This window comes from Meleagris gallopavo, chromosome 2, assembly GCF_905368555.1.
Source record: "Meleagris gallopavo chromosome 2, MGAL_WU_HG_1.1, whole genome shotgun sequence".
NCBI lineage: Eukaryota > Metazoa > Chordata > Aves > Galliformes > Phasianidae > Meleagris > Meleagris gallopavo.
The window spans coordinates 79,291,212-79,310,558 of NC_139405.1; the positions used below are offsets into that span (position 1 = coordinate 79,291,212).

General features: G+C 38.3%; 1 protein-coding gene across 36 annotated transcripts in view; it reads right to left on the minus strand.

The window, feature by feature from the left end:
• The window catches only part of LOC104909914 (uncharacterized), a 115,742-nt gene that overhangs the window by 43,017 nt on the left and 53,378 nt on the right, over nt 1-19,347 (minus strand). For 33 of the 36 annotated variants that reach the window (XR_014881513.1, XR_014881514.1, XR_014881539.1 and 30 more), the window contains one exon: nt 18,312-18,414. The exons of 2 other annotated variants lie outside the window; for them this stretch is intronic. Coding sequence is in view for 11 of the 34 variants with exons in the window: in XM_085217763.1 (XP_085073889.1) it covers nt 18,312-18,414 (103 nt within the window). In the remaining 23 variants the exon portion in view is untranslated. Of the gene's footprint in view, nt 1-1,382; nt 3,241-18,311; nt 18,415-19,347 lie in introns of those variants that run through there. One more of the 36 variants, XR_014881531.1, reaches the window with a different exon arrangement.

Here is a 19,347-nt window from a genome sequence, read left to right on the forward strand (position 1 = left end):
AAAGCAATGTGGAGATTTTTCACATTCAGGACAAATCAATACAGTTATTCATAGACTTTCCTATGTGAAGACTGTTCTGAAAAGCAATGCCATTTGCTTGACTATGTTAGTCCATGACATAAGAAATGGATATTGACAGTATGAAAGTAGACGCTGAACACGCCTGCCAATATTCCATTACATTTTGTTGCCATATAACAGATGGCAGCAGGGGGGCAGTCTGACAAAATGGCAACTGACATGGAAGTGCATATGAAACAAAGGTGTTTCACTAAATTCCTCCATGCAGAAATAAATCCATTGACATTCATTGGTGCTTGGTGAATGTTGATGGAGATCAAACTGTGGATATGAGCACAGTGAGGCGGTGGTGCATTTCAGCAGTGGTGACAGTGATGTGAAATACAAGACACATTCTGGACAGCTATGCACAGCTTTCATACCACAAAATGAAGAGTGTCTTAAGCAGCTTGACCCCAAAAATTTATTAATTACAACTAGGGAACTGTGTACGGAACTGAATATCAGCTTCAGTGAGATGGAAACAATGGTGGCAACATTAGAATATCATGAAGTTTGCACAGGTGGGTCCCACGAATGCTCTTACTGAAACAGAAAGAATACTGTATGCAAGTTTGTCAGGACCTATTGAAACCAGTACAAGGCTGAAGGTGATGGTTTCCTGGATTGCATCATTAACATCAGTGAGTGTCACCACTATGAACCAGAGTCAAAACAGCAGTCCATGGAGTGGCAGTATGTGAATTCCCCATTGATATGGATAAAATGATGTGCACTGTCTGTTGTGATAAGAAATGGGTAATCCTTCCAGATTTCCTGGAATCTGGACAAACCACCAACTCTGACCACTCTATCATGATGCTAACTAAGCTGATGACTCAAACTTTCAGAGTCAAACAAGAGAAGAAGACAACATTTCTTTCAACACAATAATGCCAGGCCCCACACCAATTCAAAGACCATGGAATACACTGACAGTCCTGTCTGGACTGTCCTACCACAACCACCACATAGTCTGGATTTGGTGCTTTCTAACCTCTATTAATTCAGGCCAATGAAAGATAAAACAATATTTTCCTAGCAACAATGACATTATAGCAGCTGTGAAACAGCGGGTCACCTCTTGTGCAGGCTTTTATCAGCATGGCTGATAAATTGCTTATTGCTGGTGAAAATGCATAGCTAATGGTGGTGACTTTGCTGAAAAATAGTGTTTTGTAGCTGAGAACTTACTGAATCAAATAGTGTTACTGTGGTCTTTGTATCTGTTGTAATTTCCATGGAAATGAGTAGGAGACATTATTTTTGGGGTGGCCTATTTCCCTTCAACAAAAAAGTCACCAAAACCAAGAGAAAAATAATAACATATCATTCGTTTTATTTGAAAGTATTGGTTTATAACTGTCTTATACACATATCAACCACACACTGTGACATTACTTTAAATTTCAGGGTCACATGACAAGAATTCATGATAACACTTGATCTCATCTGCCCAGAAATCCATAATCTCTGATTAATTTAACATCTCAACCTCTTAAGCAGCTTTCAACTGCTTTTAGATTCAAAATGTTTGAATCATTTGACAGGTGTAGAAGAGTAGTTTGCCAGAAAATGTATTTCTCATATTCTTCTCAGTTACCTTTTTTTTTTTTTTTTTTCCCCAAATAAATGACATCATCCTGAGGACTTGACAGTGAGGACTTCATGTGATTTATTCATATGAGAATCCATTTGTAAAGCTTTAATTCCTCAGCATTAGAAGCCGGTTCCATTTTTGCAGTAGACCTTAGTGCTGATTTTTAAGGTTGAGGATGGATCATTGCATTTTGCAGTGATCTGGTCATGTATCAGAGGTGCTTTCTGTCACCATACACTTTCATATTTCCACCTGAGAGACTGACTTGTTTAGCTGTGCAGCAACTAAACCATCTTTTTGAGATAAAGGAAGGGAATTCAACATAATTCAGGTGTAATTCATAAATATGTTTATGATTTTCCTGGTAACATGTACTGTACCTTGTGTTTTATAAAGAGAAAACGTGTCAGCCTGCTGTAGTATAGTAACTCCCTGGATACTGGCAGTGCTCTGAAAGCTTATCTTATTTCTGTTACTATGATACATTTAGAAAATAACAGTGGCAGAAACCTTCAAAATCTCTCATTTTTTCTAATTGTATCTACTTGGTGAAAGGCTTTGCTGGAGTTTGTCTGGAACAGTCCACTTCAGTGGCAGCTCTACTCTTATCAAATTGCTCCATGACTCTCTGTATTTTCAGTTCCTCTAGCTCTCCTTAAAAAATGTTCAGACAGGTTGAAGCTTTTTGGACTTAAATACCTAAGAACAGTTTTTTAGCCAGGAACTGTGTATGGAAACTACTTCACTTGCAATTCTGGGCAATTCTTTTAATATACATATATATGCTATGGAATGTGAGAGTAATCAACTGATCAAAGACAAGTCTTAAATAGAAAAAAAGAGTGAATCCCCTATGAGATATTCTAAGTAGTCCTAAAATTGAATTTTTACCCTCTTTACAAAATCCTGTGTGATTTTCTGCAAATCTGAATCCAGTGCATTTGAACAGAGTACTACAAGTAGGGTCTCATGAGAACAAATTAGAGAGAATGAATAAACTACTTCAACTTGTGCTGGCCAGGCTTCTTTGATGCTGCTCAGTATACAGGTGGCTTTCCTGGCTGCAAGTGCACATTGATGGCTTGTGTTGTTTTTCATCAACCGACTCTCCCAAATACTTTTCCTTGTATCTGTTCTCAATCCATTCTCCACCTAGCCTGTAGTTGTGCTTGGAATTGCCTTGATCCAGGATTAGGACCTTACACTTGGCCATATTGAACTTTATGATGTTTGCATGGGCTCAACTCTCAAGCCTATCAAGGTCCCTCTAGATGATGTGAATAGTTACATGGGCACCTTTACAGCTGTGCTTGGGCAGATGGTGATTGCCACTTAAATAGAGAGACACATACACTTTTTTCTTATTGAATTACATCCTGCTTTTTTGCAGATCTTTTCTATAAATTAACAAGAATATTTTCAGTTTGAATTCTCTATGTGCATTTCCTTCTATCCAGGCATCATTTGCAAATATGAGCTCCTCTCTTTTTTGTCAGACAAGTCACTGAAGAAAATATCTGCCTCTGAGAGCTGGTCAGCATTTAAACAGCTCTTCTTCCAAGCTCAGGATCGGTGCATCCCTGTGAGCAAGAAATCGGGAAAAGGTGGCAGGAGACCTGTGTGGATGAGCAAGGATCTCATGTGCAAGCTCAAAGGAAAGAAGAAGGTCCATGAAATGTGGAAAAAGGGTCTGATCACTTGGGAAGAATATAGGAATGTAGTCAGGGCCTGCAGGGATGCAACGAGGAAGGCTAAAGCCCGCCTGGAATTGAATCTGGCTAAAGTGATAAAGGATAATAAAAAAGGCTTCTTCAACTATGTTAACAGCAAAAGGAAAACTAGAGAGAATGTGGGCCCCTTACTAAGTGAGGGGGGGGGTTCTGGTAACGGGGGATGCTGAGAAGGCAGAGATACTGAATGCCTTCTTTACTTCTGTCTTCAGTGAAAAGGCTCTCCCTCAGGTTTCCCACACCATGGAGGTTAGTGAGAGGGTCTGGGGAATGGGAGACTTCCCTTTAGTCAGGAAAGAGGACGTGCGTGAGCGCCTAGGCAGTACTAAGGTCCACAAGTCCATGGGACATGATGGGGTGCATCCACGTGTGCTGAGGGAGCTGGCGGAGGTCATTGCCGAACCGCTCTCCATCATTTTTGAGAGGTCTTGGATAACAGGGGAGGTCCCTGAAGACTGGAGGATAGCCAATGTCACTCTGGTCTTCAAAAAGGGCAAGAAGGAAGATCCGGGTAATTATAGGCCTGTCAGCCCTCACCTCCATCCCTGGAAAGGTGATGGAACAGCTTGTGCTGGATACCATCTCCAGACAACTGGGAGAAAAGGAGGTTATCAGGAGTAGTCAGCATGAGTTCACCAAGGGGACATCGTACTCGACCAACTTGGTGGCCTTCTATGATGCTGTCACATGCTGGGTGGATGGGGGAAGAGCGGTAGATGTAGTCTACCTTGATTTTAGAAAGGCATTTGATACTGTCTCCCACAACATCCTTATAACAAAGCTGAGGAAGTGTGGGATAGACGAGTGGACAGTGAGGTGGGTTGAGAACTGGCTGACTGGCAGAGTGCAGAGGGTCGTCGTTGGTGGTGCAGAGTCTGGCTGGAGACCTGTAACCAGTGGTGTCCCCCAGGGGTCTGTGCTGGGTCCGGTCTTGTTCAGCATCTTCATCAATGACCTTGATGAGGGGATAGTGGCCACCCTCAGCAAGTTTGCTGATGATACGAAGTTGGGAGGATTGGTTGACATGCCTGAAGGCTGTGCTGCCATTCAGCGAGACCTGGACAGGCTGGAGAGCTGGGCAGTAAGAAACCGGATGAGGTTCAACACAAGCAAGTGTAGGGTCTTGCATCTAGGGAGGAATAATTGCATGCACCAATACAGGCTGGGGGATGAGCTGCTGGAGAGGAGCTCTGCAGAGAGGGACCTGGGCGTCCTGGTGGACGACAGGTTGGCCATGAGCCAGCAGTGTGCCCTCGTGGCCAAAAAGGCCAATGGCATTCTGGGGTGCATTAAGAAGAGCGTGTCCAGCAGGTCGAGGGAGGTGATCCTCCCCCTCTACTCTGCCCTGGTAAGGCCTCATCTGGAGTACTGTGTCCAGTTCTGGGCTCCCCAGAACAAAAAAGACAGGGATATCTTGGAAAGAGTCCAGCGGAGGGCCACAAAGATGGTGAAGGGCCTGGAGCATCTCCCCTATGAAGAAAGGCTAAGTAAACTGGGTCTGTTTAGCCTTGAGAAAAGACGACTGAGTGGGGACCTGTTCCAGGTCTATAAATATCTGAGTGTGGCGGCCATAGTGGTGAGGCCAGTCTCTTTTCAGTGGTACGTGGAGACAGGACGAGGGGAAACGGACATAAGCTGCAGCATAGGAAGTTTTGCACGAATGTGCGTAAGAACTTCTTCACAGTGAGGGTGACGGAGCACTGGAACAGGCTGCCCAGGGAGGTTGTGGAGTCTCCTTCTCTGGAGATATTCAAGTCTCGCCTGGACGCCTACCTGTGCGACCTGGTGTAGGGAACCTGCTTTGGCAGGGGGGTTGGTCTCAATGATCTCTAGAGGTCCCTTCCAACTCCTACAATTCTGTGGTTCTGTGATTCTGTGATATCAACTAATTCTAGAATAAGTACAGATTATTGAAAAAGCCCACTCAACGTATTGCTGTAGCTTGATTTCTTTCCCTTACAACATTTTCATACAGACCATATGTTCCTAGCTTTCTTATGAGAGTGTTCTAGGAGATGTCAGAAGACTCCCTGAAATCAAAATGTTGCATTAACTGCTTTCTACAGCTATATTATCCCATAACAGAATGAAATTATTTTGGTTTGATGTGATTTTTATTGACAACCCCTTCTTCTTCATATACTACTTTCTACATGTTCACAACAAATATGCTAATTATTTTTCTCCACTATGTTAGCAGGAATTGAAATTAACTGCTTGGTTTATAACTTTAAACCATCTCTTCTATTTCTTCTTAAAGATAGGAACTCTTTCTAGCCTTTTTGAGACTTTGAGAATGTCATATTGATCTAGCTGATTGGAACATATTTTGTTTATCTACACAAATCAAAATATCTTCTTTCCCTCTCAAAGTAGTTCTTCCCATTTTTATTTCATCATGGGTGCTAGTTTTGACATGTCATCTGCTCACAACTGACCTTCATTCAGAGTAAAGCAAAATAGTATTAGGCTTTCAGGCTTTGTCAGTGCCTTCACTTTGTAGAGAAGAGGACCTAGTCTTTCCTTAGCTTCCTGTACCCATTAGTGCACCAAAATGTGAACTAAACATCATTTATGCACTACTTGTTTTCTGTCTCTGCTTCACAATTTCTCTCTTTGGCCTCAATTGTCCAGCTATTTATCTTAAAAGTCTTATCCTTGTTAGGGACCTACATCTCCTATCCTTCCCCCATACCATCAAAATTTGCTATTTCACATAGTTTATTTTGCATAATTCTGCATGAACTTGCATTTAACATAGTTTCTTTAAAGAACTATCTTCTATTTTTAACTCTCTCTTAGAACAGTCTCCCACAGTTTCTCACTGGTTCTCTGAATGTCTATGATCTGTTCTGCTGAAGCATGTTGACTCTTTTCCTGCTTGTGAATTCTGCTGTTTCATGATAAATCACCAAGTTCCCAAGTTATTTTTAATTGCTGCTTTTTCCTTCATGCATATACCTGATTATGAGGATCAAATCTGAAAAGTATCTGAAAAGATAAAAATCTGAAAATATTCATCACATCAAGGACATCTCCTTGATAGGTATCCCACTACTGACTGCCATCAAAACATTAGCACTTTTTCCTCTTTAAATATTATTCAGGAACAATGAAACGTTCCATGCCCTTTTTTATTCCTAATCTCAGAGCAAGTAAATCTTCACGTAGGGTAGCACATAAGGTAACACCTGTATCTTTTTCTGTTATCTGTCTGTCCTGACTAAGATACACTGTTCATATAAATGTTTCTGATGCATGAATCATCCTATCAGACCGTTGTTACTTCTATTAAATAACAATTTGAAATACTGCCACTTCTTGCTCATTCCCAGTGCAATTGGAGATCATATATCCCAGCAACAGAAAAAAACAAATTAGAAAACAGACACTCCTATAGAACAGCAGCTCTTAGAGGCACACAGAAGTGCAAGAACATCTGGTAGGACTCCCTTGTACTCATCATCTGTTGAAGAAACCACTATTCAGCCTCCAGGACAGTCTCTACCCACTCATTTTAACCAGAACCCAGCCTGGCTGCAGCCAAAGTGCAACAGCCTGTTACAATCATCTCTATGCACTGATTTAAACCTTAAGTCTTTGATTAGATGTATTTAGATCAGATTATTACTGGTGACTCAAAGACCTAGATTAAATTCTGTTGGACCATTGTTAAACCAAGCAACAATGTGGAGTGGTCTCTGGTGGTAATTTATAATATAAACACTACATCCCAAAATAAATAATAAATTAAAAAATAAATCTAGAATATTTAAAGTACTAGTATTGCACAAAAAAATGAGGTGACAGTGATAGAGATTAGCAGTCTACATCTATTACAGACATAATTATGGAAAAGAAGCAGGTCTAAAAGTGGACAGAAAATTTACTGTCAACAATGTTACAGCATTGACTGTTAGATAACTCTCATATGTACATGTGTGAAACAGAAACATTAATGACTAGAACATCTTGTAAACCAAACGAAGTTGTATAGGATCAGTCCTGGATTCACAACACAACCACTCTGAGCTGAAGCTAACCAGCCATTTGATTCCACTTTCTGGGATATTCTGGTGTAATCTGAGAGTATTATGTGTAATGACATTAAGAAAGTGAAGAGATCCAACAGCACAAAATCACAGTGAGGCTGAAATCGGATCTAGACTCTGCAAATCAGACTTGCAAATCCATATCACTGTTAGAGCATTTAATGTCATATGATGAGCCTTAGCATCCAGGCAAAGGGAGGTTTGACAAACAGCCACAGTGCCTCAGGGAGGCTGACAAAATTCTTTTTCAGAGGTTTTTGGTGAGGAAATCCTCTGTACAGCACAGATACTCACAATAGAGGAGGGAGTCATCTTCTGTACTCACATAGTAGAATATCATCATTTCATGTACAGAAAGAAATACATACTATGTCTGTTTCCAGATATTAAGTTTTCCTTAAATAGTTGCCATATTTTATAAACTTTCTCAAAAATAATACTTTTGAATATTGTGCAAAAGAAACTGCTTCTGATCTCTTTCATGCTGAAGTAAAACTGAGATTTTTTAAATTATGTCTAAAGCAATGAAGATGTGTACACAGAAAAACTTGTCACTTCCAGCAGCAGTTTTTTCAAATTCTTCAGTGGTTTGGAAAGCAGGTAAGTGCTCTGTATTATTTGATAATATTGACTTTAAAATACATTTTTATACATATATATATATAAAATGTTTATAGTAATTCAGTACTAATACTGCTGAAAAAATGTGAATAGAGCCTTTTCTAAATCAGTAATTTTTTCAAAGTTTAAAATTGCTGCTCAGAAATCTCGCTGTATCTCCAAACTATATTCCAGAAACAATCCAAAACCAAATCTGTTGGATGCATTTATTTATTTTAAATATAAAATTGAAACCTTAAATATTGCTAAAGTAGCCTCAGAAGACTCAGGGCACACTTTGTTCACTCGACACCAGAAATTACATTAAAAGTAGTAAGCACAAAGCAACCAAATGTCTCAAAAGGAAGATGTATCTTTCCACTCTTCAAGTGGTTTGTGCATTTGATCTATGAAATGCTTCCTATGAAGCAAAGTTTCAGCATGTGCTGTAACAGCTTAGTGTTGTACCTTCCTCGTACTTTTTCACCCGTGCTGGACAGCCTGTGAGCAGAAAAAATCTACCATCCTCAAACAAGCGAGTGCTGCTGGCTTAGCACCTGCCAGGAGTCTGCTCTCAGATTGTGGAGCTGGCCTGGCTCCTTGGATGGCTCTAAATGCTATGTGCCTGGGATGTTCTGTAGCAAAGGTAATAAAAACATGCCAGCTTCTTTCTCAGACAAAATAGAAACAAAATAGAAAATAGTGCTTTGTGCTAACAGAGAGGGCCATGTGTGTTTTTGTTGTTGTTGCTTTTTGTTTTTGGTGTTTTTGGTGTAGTTTTTTTTTGTGATTACTTTCTCTAAATATTTCGTATATATACTTTTAATGCAGTATGAATTCACTAACCTCTTTACACACACACAGTCCAAACAGACATACGGATACAAGTCAACATTAAAAATATCACCACTTCATGAAACAATGCTTGCCATTGTTTCATATGCAAACAATTAATTAAGATTTTGCAGGCAGCTCTGTAATAAAACTATGTAGGGTCTTGTGCAATCCAACAGATGCTGTGCCAATCTGAGCAGTATTATCTTTCTCAAAAGCTGAAGTAGAATGCTATAAAGAACTTTGTTTGATAAACAGCTCGGGAGGAGGTGAATGTACTGGAAGACTTCTTATTTTTGTGTATTACATTGGAACTGATGTAGGCAACAGAACATACTTTTTATAAAAGCTATGTAAAATTCATTAATAATCTCCATTCTTAGCAGATACAAATTAAGATACAAGAGATCACAGAATCAAAGAATATCTTAGGTTGAAAGGGACTTTAAAGATCATTTAGTTTCAACCCCCTGTTGTGGGCACAGTCACCAACCACTAGATCAAATCTAAGAGACATTAAGATAGACAGCAACAGAAGACTTCTAAACTTGTCTAATAAAGCAATAATTCATTAAAAATAATAGAAAGAGAAGTTAGAAGACGTTATGTTCCTGCCTAACTTTAAGCACGTGATTTTTATTTTAACAGCAGCTAGGCTTCAGCATGGTCCTCACATAACATGAACCGAGGCCACATGGAATTTCTGTTTTTCAAGTGAGCAACTCTTTTCTCTGGAGCACCACAGAAAAGTCTGGATGACTACTGCCCAGATAATTTTTTTTTTTTGCGAAGTCAAACACGTCAGTCTGGATTTCATTCTGACATAATGCACAACCACCCATCTCACCATCACAATTTAGTTCAAGGTTAGTCCATTGCAGAATCCCATAACTCTAATTTTTAAATATGCCCTCCATAAATGTTCAAACATGTATATCCTTAGACAAACATACACACTTCAAGAGACCTGATTTCATTGTGTGTTTTTTTGTTTGTTTTTTTGCTTGTTTTTAAATAAAAGAAACAGTAATTTCTTATAAAGTATTACGATGACAGAGGACTTGTGGCTTTCATGAAATTTGTATTTTTAAACTCTGACTTTGTAAAAAGGTAATGAATATAATGTACAGTAGGATCCGTGGGATTGCATATATACCTTGACATTAACTAGTATAAAAACAGTTCACTGTTTCCTAGTTTTTCTGTCAAATTTTCCATGCAGAATATCTATAATTTATTACAAAACTGATAAAATTCTTAAATATCATCATAAGAGTTGGTATCACTTCATGACTAACTCCCACTAAACACCATAGATATTTGCTGGAGTGAGGACTTCAGGATTCCATTTGCAGAGTGATATTTCTACAGACTTTTACAGTTACGTGCAGTAACAAATAGCAAAGTTATAGAAATTATCTAAACTAAAACTTGAAAGAACAACATTTGTAGCAAAAGCCACTTTTAAAACTGGCCACAACCTTGCCCAAACTTTTTTCTTATCTTAAGGATATAGTGATCATTTAATATCTGTGAAGTACAGCAATTTTCAAACAGCAATTTGCTGCCGTGCTGATAGCTTTATGTGGGTTGGTGATTCACATATATTTGTAAATTACCTTGCTTTCAGAAGGTATTTGCCAATTATCCTCATATATTCCTTTAGATATACAGCAGAAACTGTGAAAGTAAATGCAGAAACCATCTGAGACTTTAAATGTCATTAACTTTACACTAAATCCTTCATTCCCACTAAAAGGGAGAATTTGCCTAAGCATTAGGAGTTCAGCTCTTTTTAAAAGCATTTTGAGCAGCCATCTATGGTTTGAACTCTATTTTTTAAATTCTAAATCTACACCCTGTCTACTGAACCTGAGCCCAGACCTGAATACATCCACTGCCTTAGCTGTCCTCCTTGCTGTCTGTAATTCTGCATCTGCTCCACTGTAGTCTTTGGCTAAGTCTGTACCAACACACAAACACCTATCCGGGCTCTGGAATGTATTCACACTGTACATTAGTAAATTTTGTCCCAAGCACACTATCTTTCCTCCCAGGCATGATGCTAGGCTACACAGGGTCAGTGACTACATCCTGTAGGTGTGCGGATGCTGCTGCTTTGTTCTGGGATGAAGAAAACTCAGTCCTGTGGATATGTTGTGCCAGATAGCCTCAGGAGCAGAGAACAGTCCTTGGCCTGCTCTATTTACTACATGAGCTGCCACCACATTTTCAGACACTCCCTAGCCTTCCATGTATCTATCAAAATTCAGTTTCCAGAAATGTTGTACGATATTTAAATTATCTTCTGTAGTAGGTACAGTATGTTCCTTACCTAATAAATCTTTAATAAGCGTGTTGATCTCTGCAATTTCAACTGCCTAAAACCAGCCTCTCCCTGGGAAGAATGGGTAAGAAGGCCTTGAAAATTAATGACGCAATACTTATATAAGGTTAACTCTTTGACGTTAACTTTTAACTCTGCTTTTGAAGGTTTGCCTTCAATGGAATACAAATTGCTTTAAAAAAATGCATCCCACAGTAATCCCTATCACTGTTTTTAATGGGATTACCCTCTGAGACATGGTTAGCTGGCTTCAGATCTCCACTGTCTGAAGCAGTGGCTGCCTTAAGATACATAACGTATTTTTCACTGCTTATAGACGAAACTGGTGGTAAGAATTGAATCTAAGTAAACCAAAGCAACTCATGTCTCCAAGTACTCTAAATCTTAGGGCTTATAGGTAGGGAGCTGCTGGCTTCTACTTCTTTTTATTGAAAAAGTGCCAGATTGCCAGAAGCTATTTCACAACATTTATTAGTTCTGAGGAGTCCTTGAATAGTTAGAGAAGATCTCTCACAGTCCAGTGTTCATCATATAAAGTCATTTTAAAATGAGAAAGAAAAAAAAAAAGCCTAATATACTACTGTACTACTCAGTTCAAGCAAAGAAAGCTAACAAAATGCAACCTGCTTGGGGTGATAAAAACGTGCCAAAGCTACTGAGACCAAAAGATGACATGAGTTACATAAAACAGAGACTTAGAAATCATTTTTAAAAACTTATAACCCAGACTATGAGATTCGTGTAACGTATAGATCAAGGAGTCAAAATGTTAAAAAGTGATTTTGAAGTGCTGGTTTTACACTTCATTTCTGAATTCAATTCTTCATTTCTAATTCAATTTCTTTGTTCCATGTATGCATGATACCTACCACACAGAAAGTCTCTGTGGTGTGTAGCATTATATATCTACTGGTAAACTGCAGCTAGACTCACAGAACTGTTTACCCAGAAGTGATTATTTTATACAGGATGATATTTTAATTATTATTCACCCACTTTTTAAAGTACAATGAATCTGTTAACTGTGGGCTTCTTGAATAAACATTTTAAGGAGAACTTGTGTCTTGACCCAAACCCAGTCCTGAAATTCCTGTCATCTTCAGAATCTGCATATAACACCAGCTTGTATTTCACAAACAAATCTAAGTTAGATGAGGAAATAGCTAAAATCAAATACCAGAAGCATTCATTAAATGATTAGAAGGAAATGTACTTTTGCACTGATGTTGTTTATCCATTCACTAGATACTCTTCAATTTCATGATCTCTATCTGGAATCTTCCAAGCATCTTTTTGAATTGCTACTTTTAAATTCTATTTTCTAGGAGGATATATAATTTATCTGTCATAAATATTGTGTAAACTCATGTATTCTATTTTCTGGCAATGATTTAATTAGCATCTCATTTACTTGCTCTTCAGAGAAATATTTTGCTTGATTTGTTCCCAAAGTAGGTCTTCGCTGTCCTCTATCACATCTTTTCCCAAAAGTAAGTATTTTTCTTCAGATTGTCCTTATCCATTGCTCCCTCAGCTCCCAGATACTTTTTCTTTCTAAACAAAGTCCAGTTATACCTCAAGCTGTGACTTAGAAAGTATTTGATTTAACATGATTTGAGCAGCTACTATTCCACCTCCTTCCTTTACTTAATGCTGGTCCTTTTTTTTTTTTTCTCTCTTTTCTTTTTTTCCCTGCAATCATACAGTGAAATGCTTCAGAAAATACATACACGTTCTTCTATGTTCTTTCTAACCTTGCTGAATCCCCTGACTTGTCTCACCATGCAAACTCCCAACAGCTGGCTTAACATAAATCTAAGTAGCACTTGAACAAGAGCTAGCAACTAAGGTTTTCAGAAAGCTGGCTCTCTTACCAAATATTATGCTCATCAGAGTGCATCCTCCATCTTCTCCACTCACATTTCAAATACTACCATATTGAAATACTTCATGGAATTTTCCTTCACAAAAATCATGTGTGATAGGTCTCTATATAACACTCCGTGCTGCGTAGGAGAAGAGAAACTGTAGGTAATATTTTTTCCTAAATGTTTAGCAATCAAGGACTGGAAATATGTCTTCTGCCAACAAGTCACAACCATGACATCTGAGTTCTTACACAGCAGGAGACTGGGTTGGAGCAGTGAAAGATATGTACACCGTGGGACGAGGTTAGGGATATCTTTGATCCTTTTCAGTAGTCTCCTAATGTGTCACATTAATGTGCTCCATGCAGCCTTTCACACTGTCAACTGCAGCTCAAGCTGGCCCTCACTACATCCCTGATTGGGGCACTTGAGCATTACTCTTCTGGGGGAACCAGTTATTACTTCTCAAAAGCAATGTAACTCAGGACCATGTAGAGACCTACAGAAAAATATACGCATACACACAGAGCTTTTTAGGCATTCAAATAAGCAACTGCTCTAAATTGTCCTCTCTGAAATACGCAGAGGCAAGAGCACTTTTGAGGGGCACACTTGTAGGGGAACTGTTATATCAGGGCTTAAACTGGTGATTGAGCACCTGGTAAATGCACTCCCTGGCGGGCCCACGGAGCCCAGGCACATTGCTTGCACCTGTGGAGTGGACCCAGGGTGGAGTCACCGTGGACTCATATAAGGGCAGCCACTGAAGGGCAGTTATCTCTTGAGCTTAGGCTGCTTTGTGGGGGAGGACTGCTGCATGGCTGGAGAGCTCCTTCACAAGCTTGGTGAGTTCTGTTCTCCTTTCTATGTATGATTATTGGCCTGCTTGCAAATACTTTACCTGGTATTGCCAAGAACCTGTCAGAAGCAGTTTTTCTCTTTTGGAAGCAGAACAATGCTGAAATCATGGCAGTGAGGGAAGATAAGGCTGGGTGGGTGTGGGAAAAGCTGTGATATGACACCACTCCACCCTGGAGATTTTGTTGGAATCTACAGAGAGCAAAATTAGTGATAGATATTTTGTTTGCTACTTCTCCTAGTAGTCAGGGAGCTTTTAATATTTAAAACTGTAAAAAAGGCAAAAGAAATGACAGGAAGCTGTAGTTATTTGGTACACCTAAATATCTGGAGCCAAGTTTTCCATATTCCTGTCAGTAATTCTGCTAAGCAAGTAACTGCTCACTGTTGCCTGGCCTTAAGCCAGTTCATGCTGGCAACCATGTTGCACAATTCCCTAAATGCACTGATCAAATCCACTCTAAAAATGGCTGTGATTTTTGCCCAGGTTCTCCAATTAAGAGATTATTCTCTTCTATGAAGAGTTAAACTCTTCAGTACAGCTATTCCTAGTCATCTCCCACAACAACGTAAATTACACTTCTCTACTAGAGTGACTGGGTCAGATCAGTTTTAAAAACCAAGGCAACATCATGTGGTAAAATCTACCAGCTCAGAAAAACAGCTCAAGGTTCGGTTTTAATGAATATTAAATGTAGCAACTGTTTGGATAACAAGCAAAAACTTGAAAGGAAATTAAAGCCTGTAGAAGTCTTATTCATCCTTCTTATCTGTTATTCCCTTACTCTTATCTGAATTTACCCTTCATGCAACAACAGGAGTCTGGGATATGATTTTACTGTACTGCTTGCCAAAGCTATAAGCAGGTGAGGAGCATCTTCAAATTTCAGCATTTAGGCAGTCTTGCTGAGACTCAGCAGTCCAAGCTTTCTACTCCAGCTATATTGAAACTGTAGAGTGCAGATACATTTTCTGTTTGCGAGGACTAACGGTAACATTTATGTATAAGTACAGTAATGAAGTGATCACGCTTAACTTTCTAGTTTCCAGTGTAGCTATCAGTTTATTGATAGGAAGGTGCAATCTGACATAATGTTCTGAGAGCAGAGATTCACGCCTAAGAATATGAAAATATAACCAAATCCATCTCAGGAAAAATAGTGGTCCACTAATTTTGAAGGTGCAAATAAAAGGAAGATGTAAACTTGATCTTCTATATTTCAAAGTGAAGCTGTCACTGTAGATATAGCCCATGAAATCCCTTAATTTCCTTCCTTTGGCAATTCTGAAGTTAATCAACATGGTAAAGCAATTGAGTTTAGCTAGGTGTATTAAGTGAGTTACTTAATACTAGTTAAATGCTTATTTTCCTTTCTCCTTTTCTTTTCTTTCTCTTTTCATTTAAATCAGTCCTGGTTGACAACTAATTTCTCCTTCCTTTATCAGAGTAAATACATCAGATGACATCTCAAGATGTAAGGAAAATGAAAGTTACTTTAAAGACTCAGAAGCAGAGCTTGTCCATCAAACATTCAACAACTAAATCTGTCTAGAGACAACAATTTGGAAGGAAAACTTTTAAAAAGTGTGTACAAGGTTTGAAGTTTGGCTGGAAGTCAATCTATAAATTCACTGGAGAAATTTAAGGGGGAAAAATCAATTTCAGCTTAAATAAATACTGTACTGTCAATACTCTTTATATTAGAAATAGCTTGTCTCACTATGTTCAGGTTTAGATCTGTTTTCCTTGTATGTTTTTTTGGTACTTTGAGTCAGGTCTAACTACTTTTTCATGAATGACCTCTTTGCATTCCTATCCATGATCTATTATAATATCAGTATTGATAAACTATGAGGAAAAATAATTTTAATTGTTGATATCTATACTCTACTTGGGCCACTGGACTACAGGTAGAAGCCAGTATGATGGGAATGCTTCTATTTCCAAATTAAATAAGAAATGAATCTGAAACTTGTAAGAGTGATAAATTACTGCCAAATATGAGGGGTTTTTATGAGGTAGCAGAAAAATTCTGTCATTTCTTTTAACATAGGGGAATACTGACAGAACTAATTTAACAACAACAACAAAAAACCCTCTTTCCTGATACTGGGACAAGCTTCATATGTTGGGATCATTTTTCTGTGCTACCAATTAAAACAATTGCAAATCAATTCACTCTGTCTTATGTACTACTTATGATTGTCTGCAAGATTTATGCAGGACTTCCATGATCTGCACTGCCACATATCAGGTGGTGATCTCTGGGTGACACTGGGCATCATGTGGGGGATGCAAACAATCAAGAATTCCAGTAGGCACCAGAAGCTGCTATAGATGTACATTCCTTCACACTACACAGTCCTCCAATGCTGTTCTGTCGGGTTTAGCACCAGCACGCATCCATGCACACTTCAGCCATGGCTTGAGGGAATACTGCTCTCAACTTTATTCTGGAGGGTTTTAATAGACTCCAAACATCAATTCATTGACTGTAGTGTTAAATAAAAACAAAATGACTTATCTGAGGCAGTCATAATTATATCTTGGAAGGGCCCAAGAGGACACCTGGAGACAAATAGGGCATGTCTAGTCTATATAATCTGGCATTAGGGCCAGTGAACTCTGATATGTTCTTTAAGCAGAAGTAAAAAATTTCATGGGATAAACTATATGAATAAATTTCTAGAAACTTGAAAGAACGTGGGAAATTCCGGTAGATATGGACACAATGCAGATGATGTTCTGTATAAATGTTTGCATTTGTGCTATTCCATGAATAATATTAATGATAGCTGGAAAAATGATAAATTAGACATAAGTCTTATGATTTCCCTTAGATTACAGTATTTTTCAATATGAGAGGTCATAAGCTTACATAATTCTCCATCTAAATATGAAGGATCTTGAAAAATGTTCTTCCATAAGTTATTTTAAAGAAGCACATTATATTGAATTTCTACATGTTAATATAGAGAATTCTTTTTTTTTTCCTCCATGTCTGTCAGTGATTACAATAAATGTAAATTGAATTCTAGATCAGATAATTCTGAGTAAAATACTGAAGTTTTTGTGTTTTAACTGTTTCAGGGAAGTCATTCTGTCTGTTACTTTGAGAGCTGTCAGTAAGATAACTAATGTAGAGTGTCCTGTGGTGATGCTGTATTTAGCAGACTGTCATTTCCATGACAGGAACATGTAGAGAACAATTTTTAGGGAAATAAAATTGTTGGAGGGAGGGGGGAAAAGATCAACCTAAAGAATAATGCAGTGTTGCTTGAAATGTATAAGTGTTTGTCTATATATAAATTATAAAATTGAAATAGAACCCAGAAAATTAGGGTAATCACTTGAGTAAGGAAGAGGAAATCTTGACTTTTAAATGCAGCAGTAGTGCAGCGCCTGCACTCCTGCAATCTGGAGGTTATATAACTATTACCTCTATGTGGTTAAAAGCCTCTGGTATTGTCCCCAACTGTGTTTCCACTTTGTGGAAGTAGTGGGAGGAGTTGATTAAAAAAAAAAAAGCAATGGGAATTGTTCTTATAACATACAGAGCACTGCCAGGCAAGTAAGTTGGTAAAACTGATCAGGGACCTATAAAATGAGATATGCAAGCACATTCTGTGAGTGTGTGGAAGACAACATGTTAAAGTATTCCTTTGAACAAATGCAATTTATATTGCACCAAATGAAAACTGGAATAGTTGGGGTAAAATTCATGTGACTGAAACAGTGTTGCTTTAATACCAAGTAGATTAATATTGTTCCAGACTTCTGTTGTCTGTGTCATTTACTTCTTAAGATGTGCTTATTTTTCCCCTCAATTTTTTTTTTTTTACAGTTTCATTCTGCTCTGTGTTTGCAGAATACCTCTGTGTACTGTTGCCAGGAGCAGGTAGTGACTCCTAGTGATAACTGAAATGTGAATAACTGTTATGATAATTGTACTCAGTATGCAAAACTCCCACTCCAGACTACATCACATACGTTCATATAGTCTTCAGGGATCTAAGGCTTTGTAGATGAAAGTTCTTGTCAATAGGAATGTAACACTTCTTTCTTTATCACGTTTATGTTGCCAGTCTCACTTGATAACATCACAGTGGTGATGGTGAACGGTGGATAAGGTGGCCACAGAGGCATTGCAATAAGAATATATAGAAATATTTGTGCTCAGAGATGCATGAGATACTCACTTTCTCTGATTAGGAAAGTTCTGAAAAGCTTGTGCTGAGAAGGAAATTGGCTTAACACAGTGCAGTGGTGTTTATTTATTCCAATATTCACAGACTTAATTAGGACAAAGGCAGCATTGCTATCGGCACAAGTGTGTTCATCATTTCTTTCAACACTCCTACCTCTCAGGCCTGTTTCTGAAACAAACAGCAGCCTTTGTCTTCTGCGTAACTTCTGCCAGGAAATGTGCTCCCTTTTGGTCATCATCTTCCTCTAGTGTATCGCCTATAACAGACATTTTAAAGATGTGCCTTAAATTTGAAGTATTTTCATAATAAACATATTCTTTGCTCTGTAATATCTGTGCCATGAATAGCATGTTGACTTTTCTTCAAAACACAAACTTAATAGAATGCTCTCAGTGAGCTTCAAAATATTATAGCCTGTTTCTATGCTAACACACCATCAGATTTTTAAAAGCATATCTTCTTTTCACCATCTGTTCTTTCTGGTGACCAAAACTTTCTGGACTGTATAAGAAATAATAAAATATTTGAATTTTAGATAAATAACAATAGAAACACATGTTATTAATACTCAAAGACAGATGAAAATTAATTTGTAGAGTACATTAGACATTCTTCTTAAACTAGCTATTTATTGAATGTAAGAACAGAAATAAAAATTCTGCTGAGGTCAGTGGTAAAAATGGCATTAACAGGAAACTTTTCCATGGACTCTTAACAGACTTGACAAGAGGCCAAATTTTTCCTGAGGGATTTCTGCAGTGTGATGTCTTAGAAAGATATGAAGTTAAGTGAGACTTCAGGGCCTGGGCAAAGTTTTACTCTGCTTTTAAGAATTTGGAATGATCCAAATTTCTCAAAGGGGTGTGATTTACAGATTCTCTTGAGTGGTACTTCTGTGAATCTGCTGTGCAAAACTGTTCAAATTTGAGGCGTAGAACTATCTCAACTCTTTCTTCAGCAGAAGCTCTGCATTTTATTTCAGCTTGCACACTTAAATAGAAGACAAATAGTCACTGCAATTATGTTTTAAGAACTCTTAAGCAATTCAAGGCTCACAGGAAATGTCATACAGAGAGTCCCTGAGAAAGCAGTATCCTTCAAACCTGTACAGCACAGCCACAGAGAACGTTCTTCTGCTAGCAACCTACCAACAAAGCATTTCTTTGCTCCCAAGGAACATGAGGCTTTA